Source organism: Pelmatolapia mariae, linkage group LG20, assembly GCF_036321145.2.
Source record: "Pelmatolapia mariae isolate MD_Pm_ZW linkage group LG20, Pm_UMD_F_2, whole genome shotgun sequence".
NCBI lineage: Eukaryota > Metazoa > Chordata > Actinopteri > Cichliformes > Cichlidae > Pelmatolapia > Pelmatolapia mariae.
This window is the reverse complement of record NC_086244.1, coordinates 20,843,747-20,857,953: the sequence shown is the minus strand read 5'-3', so window position 1 is coordinate 20,857,953 and position 14,207 is coordinate 20,843,747. Positions and strand designations below refer to the sequence as shown.

At 40.5% G+C, this 14,207-nt stretch overlaps 1 protein-coding gene across 4 annotated transcripts in view; it reads left to right on the top strand.

Moving 5' to 3' along the window:
* The window catches only part of LOC134618083 (IQ motif and SEC7 domain-containing protein 1-like), a 96,971-nt gene that overhangs the window by 48,510 nt on the left and 34,254 nt on the right, over positions 1–14,207 (top strand). The window contains exon 1 of one of the 4 annotated variants that reach the window (XM_063463326.1): positions 5,590–5,950. The exons of the other annotated variants lie outside the window; for them this stretch is intronic. Coding sequence (XP_063319396.1) covers positions 5,874–5,950 — 77 coding nt within the window. The 5' untranslated portion in view covers positions 5,590–5,873. Of the gene's footprint in view, positions 1–5,589; positions 5,951–14,207 lie in introns of those variants that run through there. 4 annotated transcript variants of the gene reach the window in all.

The window sequence follows — 14,207 nt, the reverse complement described above, 5'->3', positions numbered from 1 at the left end:
CAACAATGTTACATAATAACAACGAAACCAAGAGATCACTGACTACTGTTGTCTTTTCATTTTGATTGAGACTTTCATGGTTTTCTGTTCATAATTGGGAAAAAAAGGTGTAACTGTCACACTTAAAGCCTTTTCTGCACAGTGCCTACCAAGTGGCTCATGCTGCCTTACATTGTTTCATACAAGACATGCTAATCCTATCAGGGATATTAAACATTTCAAAGCAGTGTACCTGCATTCACAAATCCTGGACAAGTGCATATACTATAGCAGTTCTGTTACCAGCCCAAAGGTTATAACACAGCTTCAGGACGGCTGAGAGAGACTAAAAGCTGTGAGATCCTCCTCCAGAAGCCACAAAGTATTTCCCCCACTTTGTTTTTATTTTTCTTCTCTTTGTCTTTGCTTTGCTTTATGACTGTGTCTGGATTTTCCTGCTTCAATGCGAAACAAAAACTGGAGGAGTGAATTTACAGTCAGTATGGCTCATCCTCTGTTTCTCTTTCATTCTTCTAGGTTTTGCTTCCCCACCCTCTTTCGCCTCTGCTTCTGTCCTTTTTTTCACCATCCAACTAATGCTCTGCATGGCTGCTTTCAGGCTGACAGCTGAGCAGCTGTACTGTACAATCTGTGATACAGGAGCTTGTGCACATGCAAACTGTGCTGTAACTTTAATGTAAGATTATCTGCCCTGTAGTATAAGCTGTCATGCTAGTTGGACACTTTAACTTTTGTGTCTCCATTTTGCTTGTAATGAAATTAACTTGCTGGGCTCAGGACGTCAGCATCCCAAACAGATGAGGAAGAAAAGCTGCATGACACACTCTTAAATTTTATGCTGCTATTTATAAAAAATACATTTGTAGTGATTTAAAAATGGATCCTTTTGTGAAGAGTATTGAAGTTGGCCACTGGAGATCTAAGTGATGCCCTGCTTATGTGATGTGGTATGAATTAGGAAGAAATAACTTCCATGGTGTTTTATTTGTTTATGTATTCTTGAGTGAATCGGCAAACTTGTCGGTCTCCTCATTGCTCCGATTACATCAGCTTTTGTGGCTTCTAAGCCTTTAAAATATGAAAGTTACCCAAATTTGCCACCAGGGGGTGAACTTTTCTAACATATTCATTCAGACAGACTGTCCTTCACACAGAAATAAATCAAAAGCTCAGGATCGACTGTGTACTTAATGAAATGATGGGTATAATTATGTCATCATAATGCATGCTTATCTAGCTTTTTCCTGATGTTATAAGGCCTGGCATGGTTTTGGTAAAGGCCATCATCCTATCAGGTTCCTACTGGCAAAGGCAACCACCATCTTTCCCCATATTTTTTCCCCTCATCATGGAGTCTTTAAGCAACCTCATCAGTGATTGAGTGTGGCAGTCATGGGGGAGAAGTGGGGTCCTGTGGCTGTAGTGCTCAGTATCATCATTTATCACTATACTAGTTTAATTCAGCAGCACAGTGGAGACAAAACCTGTCACAAGGCCTTTCAAATGAGGGCATGTATTCAGACTGATGGTTGAACAGGTATTTTATAGCCTTTTTGATCTCAGAGTGTGGGCTGGTATTGATCCACCTGCAGTGCGCTGAGGATTTCAGTCATGAAAGATTTGGAATATGTATATATATATAGATATATAGATATATAGATATAGATATATATATAGATATAGATATATAGAGATATAGATATAGATATATAGAGATATAGATATAGATATATAGAGATATAGATATAGATATATAGAGATATAGATATAGATATATAGAGATATAGATATATAGAGATATATATATATAGTTATATAGTTATTTATTTATTTATTTTTTTTTATTTTACATGCACTATACGGACAAAAGTGTTGGCACACATAATTTAATCTTTGAATTCACGTGATTTCAGTCCTATTGCCACAGGTGTATAAAATCAAGCACCTAGCCATGCAATTTGGCTTTATATTTGTGAAGCTCGTTCTAAAGAGCTGACTAAATTTGAGCGTGGTACTGTAATAGGATGCGATCATTGCAATACGTCAGTTCATAAATTTCTTCCCTCTTAGATATTCCATGATCAGCTGTAAGTGGAAAGTCTTTAGCAACCACAGCAACTTGGTCATGAAGTTGCAAAAAATGTAAAGTTAAAGAGCGCGGCCGCCAAAACTCTGCTGACTCGATAACGGCAGAGCTCCAAGCTTCCTCTGCCATTAACATCACCGCAGAAATTGTCCCTGGGCCTTCATGTAACGGGCGTCCAAGCTCAAGCAGCTGAAGCCTTGTGACGTAAAGCATTCAATAGTCGATGCAAAGCACACCACCACTGCACTCTGGAGCAGTGGAAACGTGTTCTGTGGAGTGATGAATCAGACTTCTCTATCTTGCAGTCTGATGGGTCAGTCTGAGTTTTGGCAAATATCAGAAGAATGTTACTTGCCTGACTGCTTTGTGACAACTGTACAGTTTGGTGGAGGAAGAATAACACTATGGGGTTGGTTTTCTGGGTTTGGGGTGTGTCGCTTACTTCCAGTAAAGGGAAGTCTTAATACTTCCATTCATCAAGACATCTTTTGACAATTCTGTGTTTGTAGCTTTGTGGTTACTATATGGGGTTAAGACCCTTTTCTGTTTCAGCTTTACTTTGTGCAATGGGACACAGTTAAGTCCATAAAGGCATGTTTGAATGAGTTTGATTTGCAAGAACTTGACTGGTCTGCACAGACCCCTTACCTATACCCCACTGAATATCTTTAGGATAAACCAGAACTGAGATTGTGAGCCAAGCCCACTCAGCCAACGTTGCTGTCTGACCTCACAAATGGTCTTCCAAATGGTCTTCTGGGTGAATGAGCAAAAAATCCCCTAAAAACACACTCTTTTAGAGAATCTTTTAGAAGGCCTTTCCAGAAGTATGGAAGTATGTGGGGGAACTATTCTGTATTTATGCCAAGGATTTAGAAAGGGAAGTTGCAAAAGCTTGTACTGTAGATGGCTCAGCATATTGGTCCATATGTATGATCCGTGGTGTATGGACTTGTTCTCATCTGGTGCTCTTCCACTCTACTTGAGTAATGAAAGTGCTTTTATACAATGTTTCTCTTTCAGCCACTGACAGACACATTCATACTAGCACTTTCTTCTACATCTAAGTGCTTTCAATCTAACATTCACACTCTAAATGCATCAAGCGCAACTCTGAATCAATTCTGAATGCCCAAGGATTCTTTGGCACGCAGACTGGAGCAGCCAGGAATTGAACCACCAACCTTCTGATGACCTGCCCTAGTTCCTGAGCTATCGCCAGCAATTTTTGGCTGTGTTTGGCTTACATCATTTTTTTGTAACTTGGGGCAATGCAGTTGATTACTGCCCTTGACTCTGACCTGCGTAAAAATGCACTTGACATGGCAGGGTAAAAACTTAAAGTAAAAGCCTTAATAGTGAAAAACACCCATTTTGACCACAGTTAGCAAAACAGTTCTCTGCTCTCACATTTTTGCTCCCCACACATGTGGACGTGCCTAAGCTTACAATTTTGAACAATCGTCAATCTGCTCGTGAAATTACAGCCTGTTGCACTTGTATACGCGCTTACTCAACTCTTTGTCCTAAAAAACCCCAAATAATAGTCTGTCATGTGCTCTTGAATAAGAGCCACTAAACTATTATGCCATCTATATTGTTGTAAGAGTCGTACTTCTTTGCCTTGACAGACTGTAATATGTTCTGCTAACAATGCAGTGAGGTTTTTACATACACTCACCACTGGCGTGAAAAAGAAAGGGACAACTAAAAGGGGTTTCCATCACCATTTGAGAAGAGAAGAACAGAAGTTAAGTGCAGATATACGCTTTTTAACTACAGCTTAATTGTCGTCTCAATTTCTAGGTATCGTCTGATAATTTGCTTTAAATGTCACATGACATGAAACCACTAAAATTCAGAGTGCAGTAATGTACACGGGAGGGTAAGCGCACTTCTACACTTACAGCTTTTGCTTAAGTAAATTGACAGGAAGAGCACAGAGAAAAGACACAGACTTTTTGCTGATTTTACTGTGAGATGTGTGTAAATCAGGAGGCCTAAGTTGTGACAAAAGCCTGATGAATGGTGCTTAGATTCATTAATTCCTCAGTGTCCCTGCTGTTCACATAGGATCCCTAAAGCCTTTGTCCTGCTCTGGTCTTTCTATATCTTGGCTTGGGAAAGCAGACATGAAGCCCATATTGTGTGAAAGAAGTCATGTGGTGATTGACTCCTCAGCCCAATAGATCTAACTATAGTAATTAGTATATTAATATGTAAATATGCACATTACTCTACGTGTTTGTTTGTCTGTAATTGCATACGTGAGTTTAATTGTTTGTGTAAATATGTGGCATTTTGAGTGTTTGTGTGTTTGGACATCAACAATGGCTGAATATTGATGAGAGGCCCTTCCACGCCCGTTTCCCATGACTGCTGGGACTGGGTGGCACTGCAGCGTGGCACTGCATCTCAGGCAGAGAAAGAACAGCTCTGTGCTTCTCTTCAAATGCAAAACCCCCTTTAGCCAGAAAGGAGAGCAATGTTTTAAGCCTTATAGCTCTACAAGGACCTGCAGCACATATGAGCACAGTTTTAATGCAGACACAAACTTATCTATGAGGGTTTAATATGCTGGCCTTTTTTATGCACAGGAATTCCATTCTTTCTTTTACTACGTTCTTTCTGAATAGGTCTGCCAATGCACCATTCATATCTTACTTAGAGTGTATGAATCATTTTATTGACTATAATCTCGCATTTGTTCCAGCAATCTAGGCACACTTATGGTTTTTATAATGATTCTATGACCTTGAAGGGTCTAAAAACAAAACAAAAAATAAAACGAGAATTTGCTTATACTGACAAAAATCGGAGAAACCTCGAAGCTCATATTTATTTTAACAAAGCATGCATATAAACTCATGTGGTGATACAACATTGCAGCAGTCCCTCCTTGCTGAAAAGCCGACCAATCACTGGCTGCTCTGCGAAGCTTCCATTTGAAGCTTCAGTAGTACGGTAGTGTTGCCCAGCAACCAGAATCGGCACATTTCTGGGAGGTCCTGTGTGGATGGCAGCGGCTGTAACAGGGAGAGGGAGACAGAGAGAGCAAGAGGGAGAGGATGAGGAGCAGGAGACAGAGATAGGAGGACAGCGAAGGTTTGGGGTTTAGCTGGAAGAAGGAGAACAGGAGCAGTAGATGGCATTATTGAATCCATGTTAGCAGTGAGAGAAAGATCCGGTCTCTTGCCTCATAGGAAAGTTTGTTCTTGCAGCGGGAGGAGACAGAAGAGGATTCCTGTTGAGTCTGTGCTGGTCAAAAACAGATGAGTGAGTTTTGGAATTCCTCTTCCTATCTGCGTTCCTACACATTCCACTACCTGTGCCTGCTGGAGCGATGCAGAGCATTGGACACAGGCATGATGTCTCTGAGGATCCAAGGCTGACGCACTGTGTGAAGGGACCAGCACAGAGGACACACGGTTGACCTGGATAAGAGTTAAAACGGAGCTGAAGCAGCTAATATAGAGATTATTTTTGGGAGGTGGAACCCAAGCATTAATACTTGGTCCAAATCAGTCCCAGAGGGTTCCTCGTAGGCCTGGCTTTCTGGGTTTGGCGATGACTGAGACAGGTCCAGAAGTGATGTGGTTGTTCTGGGCGGGTTAAAACCACTCAGGCTGCCATCCAGTGGCAGTGGCGAAGCTGGAGCTCCAGAGGAGAACAGATTTATCGTCCATGCCTGGGATTCACTGGTTGCTCCTCTGCTTGCTGTGCCATGGTGCCTTTTAATGTTGTTGGATTCCACAGCTGTTCAACCGTTTGACTGTTTGACGTGAGGATGTGGAAGTTCAAAGCTTTTTGCCTGGATTACTGGCATGTGCTGTGTTTGCACCCACACAACAACTTTTATAAAAGGTATGTTTTGAAGCCGCTCATGTTTGGCTTAATCATTTCTTGCAGTTGCAAGTGCTACGTGTTTTGAACAGCTCGCTCGCAGCTTGTTGATGTTGCTACCTGTGCTGAAGTAGTCCCAACATCAAGCAGTTCAATTTGTTAAAACCCACCCTCGAATTACTTCATAAAGAACATCTGATTGATAGAAAAACTGCTTTAGTGCTCAGCTCTGCTTGCTGACATAGTGGTTCTCATGTTGAAAGACATAATTCAAGGGAGAGTGAGCTGGTTTAACCATTATCCATTTCTTCCAGCAAACGAGGTTACAGCTGTTATTGAAATGCTTGGTTAAGTAACTGTCTTGTCAGTGTCTGTTTAGTGTTGGCACAGCTGAAAAGAGTGGGCTGATCTCGCGGCTATCACTGAATCTATTCGTCTCCGTCCCACTGGGACCTCTTCTTGTTCACCTTTCACCTACAGCACAATCTATGCATGATTGATGAGGCTAGCGTTTTAGCTTATATTAAATTTGGCTCTGTTTTTTCGTCTTTCACCTCAAAATGCCAAACTTCACCTAAGACTTGATTGAAGTGTCCTTGATGACATTTAAATTCATAAATCCCAGCGGTGAGTCTAAGCTTGCAAGTTGCTCAGTCTTGACAATCATGTTTTAATTTCTGTTAAATTGAACATATTACAAGTTTTAAGACTCATGTTTCAAAGCTTCCAGTTCTGTTTAAAGGTATATACTCATCTTAATTTATGCCCACCTCTTCTCTCTGCCACTCTGCTGAAATCATAAAAAATGTGTTTTGTAATATCTGATATCCCACACATCCTTAAAGTTTAGACACACTTTTTTTTAATAGAAAATCACCATTATCTCTTTAGGTAGAATAGAAAAATACAAATGGATATGTTTTCCATAATGATAAAGATGCTGTAAGGGGTGGTCTATTATTTGTTTGATGTCCAGTCATGAAGTATTTCAAGCAGCAGTTTTAGGCTCAGACACTAGTTCCCAAAATTATTACTTTCCCTTTTAAACAATATAATTTAGGCGCAAGGTTTTAGAGCTGCACAGAAAAAGACTGCAATATTTTTTGCTCCATTATCCCCCTGCTACACCAGAGAGATCTAACCACGTATTTGTGCAGAGGTTTCCTTTATGCACATCCCATCGTGCTGATGTTTGATGTCTCAAACAGAAGCAAGCTGCAGTGTGATGACGCTGATCTAGGACCTGTGAAAATCAGATGCACCTGCCTTCTGTTGAATCTCTGTATGTATATAAACACGCAGTTTTTCTTTGGCATTAGTACTCTGTAGGCTAGGACACAGTATGTCCATGATTCATTAATAATGCATCGTGGATTTAGCAGGAAACTGTGAATGTAGGCCTCAGGGAATCCCCCAGCTTTAGGTGCATCTTCATCATTTATGCATTCTATTATAATCGATTTTTTTAGCCTATGTTTCGTAGTGCTTTATTTAGTGCAAACTCTTGTATCAACAGCTGTTCTTGCTTTTATGACTCAGTGGTTTGTTTGGAATTATTTAGGACACTTGTGTGTGTATTTTTTTTCCAAAAACTGCAAACAACTCATTATGTGTCTAATCCCACAGAGTTACTGGAATATGCTGGTCACTGGGTGTAACTCATTACATTGCACTGGCTTCAGTGTAGCAGCCTGTGTTGTTAAAGCAATGTCAGTGTAGTAACTCAAAACAGCCTCTCCCAGCTGCTGAACTGGGGTTCACCCTCCCTCCAGCGTGGCCTTCCCATTGAGCGCAGTGTGATTGTTGGATGCTTGCCGAAGTATTACCATGTAGACAGGCACAAAAAGCTCTCGTGCTCTATCTCTTCATCTACTTCTCTTTCTCTTGCTCACATTCTCCTTCTGTCTCTCTCTCTCATTAAAAGGCATGTCCACATAAACAAGTATCCATGAAACACATGACATAGGCCCAGCCCATCACCACTGGGGAGCATGCATCATGGGAGCAGCAGATATGTGAAAGATTACATTGGACTGAAGAAAAAGCAACAAAAAGCAGAGAGGGGTGTCTGCAGAGAGAGGGAGAGACAGAGAGAGAGAGAGAGAGGACTGGTGTGCGGTTTATTGTGGGTGGAGAGCTTTTGTTAAAAAGAGGGATGATTTTCTTCTGCTATACATGCTGGGCCTTTACCTTACTTGGTCATCAGGCAGCTTGCAAGAGCAGCAACTCTGAGCCTTACACAAACTAGGACGAGGAGAACTTTGAAAAGGCACACACAAAGTAACTTTAGCAGCGAAAGAATGAACTTCTCTGTGGGTTTTCTATGGAAAGTGAAGGATGTGGGGTGTAATTTGTGGTTGAGGAAGGAGTGAGCACAGACTGTTCTTCTTCTGGCTCATTTAAGGGGAGTTGCTGTAGTTGTGTTTTTTTTTTTTTTTAAAAACCTTTCTTTTTTTTTTAACTTCCTCTTGGTGCCATGTACATTTTTTTCGGGCATGTCTGATGCCTCTGGTGATGTCACTGCCGTCTGGAATGCCATGTGGAAGTACTGCATATCCAGCCGAACTATAAGGTAGGAGACCATCTGGCATTTACCACTGCGGATGGCAGGGGCCTCCGAAAAGTGATGGTTGTCTTTCCGACTGACCACAGCAGTCTGTGCAGATATTTCTGACTAATCCAATAACATTCCTGTCTATATGCTCGGTGGTTTCCTTTCTAGAACTATGGAAATATACTATCACAAAGCAGAAGAGAGCCGACTGGAAGCAGTCAAGACTTTTCAAGGTCTTACTTGACAGTTTACCTTATCAGGGACATGCCTTTAATAATAAAGACTTAAGAAGAATCTGTCTTTCTTTTATTTCTATCTCCTTTAAGTCCTTTCCCTTATCTTTGCCTTGCCATAGGACTACAACAGAAATGTCCTCTGACACATCACTTTGGGAATGAACACAAAAACCAACATTCAGAAAAGATCTTCTTTCCACCTTACATTATTCAGTCTATAGTGATTGGATTTTAATACTAAGTGACCTTTTCATTGTGTCTTTTTATTAATATTCAACTGGCAAACTGGTTATAAAGCTTGCAAGTATTCTCAGGTGTTCTTATGACTTCAGTCAAACAGGCCTTTTTATAATAGTTTTGATTTGTGTCTCTTAAAATGAATTTCAAATGCTCCTAACCGACTGGCAAAACAAAGTTTCCAGTCATTATCTGTACAGGAATTTTGGGAAGTTTTGATTTTTAGTTATCTTTCACATCAGGGAGAAGTCTGATCAGTCCCAAATTCATTCAGTGGCCCCGGACATACACCACCAATCATAAAGGACTGTTGTGAAGAATAAGGAAAAAGGAGGCTTGCAGCAGATGAAATACCCCCCACATAGCCCTGATCTCAACGTCACCGAGTCTACCTGCGATATATGACGGTGCATGAATAATCAGGCCATTTCACAATGGCAAGTCTCCATGACAGTCATAGCATGTTCAAACTTGAAAACTTGGAACTTAAAATGTGGGCGCTTGTCCACAAAATGCGATCTAAGAATATTAATTTATATTTAAACATGTATCTAATTCTCTGAAGATTTAAATCTAAAGTATATGACCTTAGGTTCTGTTTGCGCTGCTAAGCACTCAAGAAGAGTTTTACTTAAAAAAAGACAATTTTCTGTTTGTGACCGAATCTACATCATAGAGGTTGTATTTCAAAGTCACACTGATGCAGAAATTGTATTGTCTGCAAATTGTCATGTCTGATAGATCTCTATGCACAAGTATCATGCATGGATTATATTCATTTGCACATAAACAGCTGTGTATGCCACAGACGAGCAGTCGCTCATATTAGACTATTTTCAAGGCTGCTTGAAGTGTTTCTCAAGGTCACATGCATTCTTGGCGCATTGTAGTTCAGTGTCTGTGTAGTAGAATCCTTGTGGAGTAAGACATGTAGTGATTATTATTTACCATTTATTTAAATAAACATTAACCTTATACACTACAGATTCATTATAAAATGTGACAAACTTCAGTGCATATTTGTAAAGATAGCTGGCCATGTGTGTAATTCTTTAGACAGAACCTACCCCAAATAAGTTCTTACTCCTTAAATTATGAATATAACCAAGAAAAAATAAACAGCACAAGTAGGCGGATCCTTCGCGAATGGGTTATTGATAACCATTTGCTTTGCTCAGGCGATGCATGCATGTCTGATTACATCATGACTCCTTTAGCTGTGACACTGTAGACACCAGGGAGCATTTGATCTCGCTGTTTCTATGTCAAAGTGTGTGACGACGGGAGCATTATTTATTTAATGTCTGTGGATCTGGAGCTTGTCAGTGATGCCTCCTCAATCCACAGTGGATTTTCACGGGACAGAGTACTGAAAGGAAACTCTGCGGAGTGTATTCTGACTGAACTGTGATGCTAACCTGCAGCGCTTCGTGATAGGTAAAGAGGACCTTAATACTTGGAACGTGAGGTTAACTAGGTGTTTCAGACATGAGCCTAGTGTTTGCTAGCAGGCGAGAAACGAGAGCAGACACTGACCTCTCTGTTGGTTCCCTGCTTTGGCATACTGACTATAAGACAAGTTGGGTCTATTTGGGGGTGGGGGGGTTGTAATGGAAAAGCAGCAACCTGCCAGCACGAGCTTGCAGTTCCACTGCGGTGAGGGTAGGGAAAAAAGAAAAAAAAGAAAAGAAAAAACCCTCCCGGGTGGAAAAGCTTAGACGTGTCTAGGATAGAAGCCGTATTCTGTTCAAAAATGTCACAATGATGAAGACGTGAACAGGCTGTTATTGTTAATAAGAGGTTCTCTAGTTGCAGTTAGTCTAATGGCTTCCACATTTGGTGTTCAGTGTATTAAAGTGAGAGTAACATTTCTTTTATAATGGTAGCTCTGCAGCGATATCTCTGCTAAAACTAGGCATTGGTTGATATTGGTCCTGATGACTTACATCTATGGCATTTGCTGATCTGAGTGGCCCATCTTTTAATGTTCTGAAATATTAGGAAGTAGTGCGATGAAGAGTTGAAACGACTGTAAAACATGGCAGTTTTTCTTTTGTTTTGTTTTTTCCGGTTTATTTCTTCTATTAAAAACTTTATTTTTCCCCTGAAGCTTGACAAAATGCTTGTATCTACTAGAAAACTAGTTCCGACTGCTTCTCTTTGTATGGTTGACCATAAAAAGACCTTGATGCATTACTTTGTTCAGTTTCGTTTCAGTATTGATGTCTAAAGGTGTCTTTTTCCGATCAGTGCTTACGTTGGAGTCAGTATCCACATACTGCTGAATAATTTATATTCATGTCTTTACCGAAGGGACATCATATTGTGTGAAAAGTTTTATTCTCTTCATTATTTCTGAAATTCATATAATCATTTGTAAGAGTTTGGTCACTCCGCTGTGCTGAGTAGATGTTTGATCATGACAGTTATAGATGGGTATATGTGCTATAGGCTCTCACTGTCTTTTCACCTTCTATTGCTGCAGGGCTGCAACATTATGGGAGAATATATTCGGGAACATTGCCTGTGCTGCAGTATCTACACTGCTCATGTTAAGCCGTGCAGCTTTTGAAATGCTAATAAGCAAGTTTGTTTACTCTAATGCTTAAGAAAGCTTCCCTCTGGAGACACATTTCACGTTCACGGTGTTTACTGGGGTGTCTGATGTGGAAAATGCACTAAACAGAAATGCATTTGAAAAAAAAAAAGTGCGATGTTTCTAGAATGTCTCCCAGTTTCCCTTTTTTTTTTCTGTACTTTATGTGTGTGATTAAAGCAGGGCCGAAATATGTGTTGCCTCTGCTCTGCTCTTTGTGATCAGTCGGGGACAGCGAGAGCTCCGAGAAGCACAGTCGCTGTCGCTTTCTGTGGCTTTTTTTTTTTTTTTTTGCTGTTGTACTACTTTTGATGACATATTCCTTTGCATCTCTTCACAGCGCCTGCCTGGAGAATAATGAGCATGTGTGCTGTATTAACTTATGTAATGGCAAGCAAGAGGAGGGGTGAGTTTGGGGGGGGGCAGTGAAGGAGGAGGGGGAAGAGAAGAGTGATGAGCTCATGCTGCTGCACTGCAGCTCTTATAGACACACTCTGCATTTTGTGGTCTTTTTTTGTTTTTTTAGCCATGTGTTATTGCACATGCACATATGCATTCATGCAGGCTTATTTTGTGTGCATCAGGCCGACTGATTCACTTTCAAAAATATAGCATATGTAGAATGAAAAAGAGCAGATCATAATTTCGTAATTAGAATTTAGCGTTCTGCTGCAGGCTGCCATCCATGCTTTTTATAACTTTATTGAAATATTGCCACTTTTTTATTGATAACTGATGATGAGGGAGAGACAGGAAATGGGGAAGAAAGTAAGGACTGACATTCAGTAAGTGGTTCCGCCAGCTGGGGTTCGAACCTGCAAGTCGGTCCTCAGAAGATTAGTGGTATGCGCTCTCAGCTCGATCATGTGCCTGTGGTTTCATATTTTCATTGCTTAGCTCTCGCAGTGCTTTGCTATGAATGGGAATTAGCATGTGCGCACTGTTCTTTACCTGCATCACCGTTGGTCCAGAGAGCTGAAGCTCAGCTGTGAACAAGCTGAGCCTCCTGAGCTCAGGCTGACTATTGGTGCTAATCCACGAACTCTTTTCAGCGACAAAGCAGACTTGCATTATCTAGAGTTAATGCCAGAAACGAGCAAGGTGGGGAAGGGTCAAAGGATGGGAGACGAGGGGGGGAGGGGTTAAAATGGCACTCCATTTGCTCTATAAAACAGAGTGGTTCCTTTGGGGGCTTTTAGCTCTCTCTCAGCTGACAGTGCCCAGGTTCAAAAATGGATAAACCATTGATTTTGCCAGAAGGCTAAAAATCAAAACATCATTCTTCAAGGTTTTCAATGTCATATCATAAGAATACTAATTAGATGTGACACATAACTCTCTCTGTATACTATGTGTTGTTTTCACCAATTAATATTTGATTATATACTTTATTAATCTTATTCCTTGTGTGTGAGCATGATTTGTGGAATTAGCACATGTCCCTGCACGAGAGTGAAATAAGCATGTTGTCAGGGAGGCTGGGACTGCGACTGGTAAACAGTCATTAAAGTTAAATGTTTATCTTGGTTGGGCTCATTGGTTTGGACTGTTTAAACGGAGGTTATTTTGTTTTCTTATTTCACACACACATACACATATCTTCAGCATCTTTTAAAGGTATGGACAGTGCTTTTTTTTTTTTTTTTTTTTTGGTTGCTTTTTTTTGGTTGCATTTTTTTCCCTGTCAGCCTTAGCTGTTGCCTTGACAACTGGCCTCGGAGATCTGTGCACGTGCACGTAATTGTGATAAATCCTGATTTCAATCTATGAGAAACCATCCACAGAGACCTGTATCATTCACTGCCCATCATAGTAGGAGTAGTACTATGTATAAATTTTGGTTTTAATTATTTTGCAACATGAAAGCGCATAGAAACAACTGAAAGATGCATGTTGAAGCATTTATCTATAATACCTACCATAACACATTCTAATAATCAACACTGTTATTGCTATGTAAAAGGAAAACCCTGAAAATGGACAGTTTGAAGCATTTAATACATACAATGATTTGCTTAGCACCTTGTTATGAAAACATTTTTGATCATTATCAATCTGCTTTTAAATTTAGTTTGTTTTTGTTTTTTAAGCTGTCGGTGTTTTACAGTCACGCTAGAAATCATTCATTCTCAATAAACAAGGACCGGTCATGTCAAATAGATCAAACTTTTCTCCTCATGAAGACATGTACATGTCTGCCTGCAGCTTAAATAAGCTCCCTTGGGAGCTGAGTAATTTCCACTCCCTCGGTTTGTGTAGCCTTTGCTCTAAATTCTTTATATATACACTTTTTCCTCTTTTTGTAACATCCTTCCCTCTACTGTTCTACTTTACATCAACTTTTTTCCTCCCCCGTCTTGATAAAGATGAGTGGGATGCTTTTAATCAGTCATATATCCCTAAGCACAGCATCATCCTTTGTACAGTGGACTGTACACCAGCACCATCTGTTGGTAGAAAGACTTCAGGACAGAGAAAAGCCTCAAGGACTAAGAAAATCTCCTGCGACTACTTGATAGAGGTCTTATGTTAATCTCCCTCCCACTGTGTGGATAGTCCGTGGGTTTGGCTGCATTCTCTATGAAGAAAGTGAGAAACGGTCAGAGTTGCCTGCCTGTTAATGGGCGCAGAGTCATACTAGTCGGGCTTTCCGCT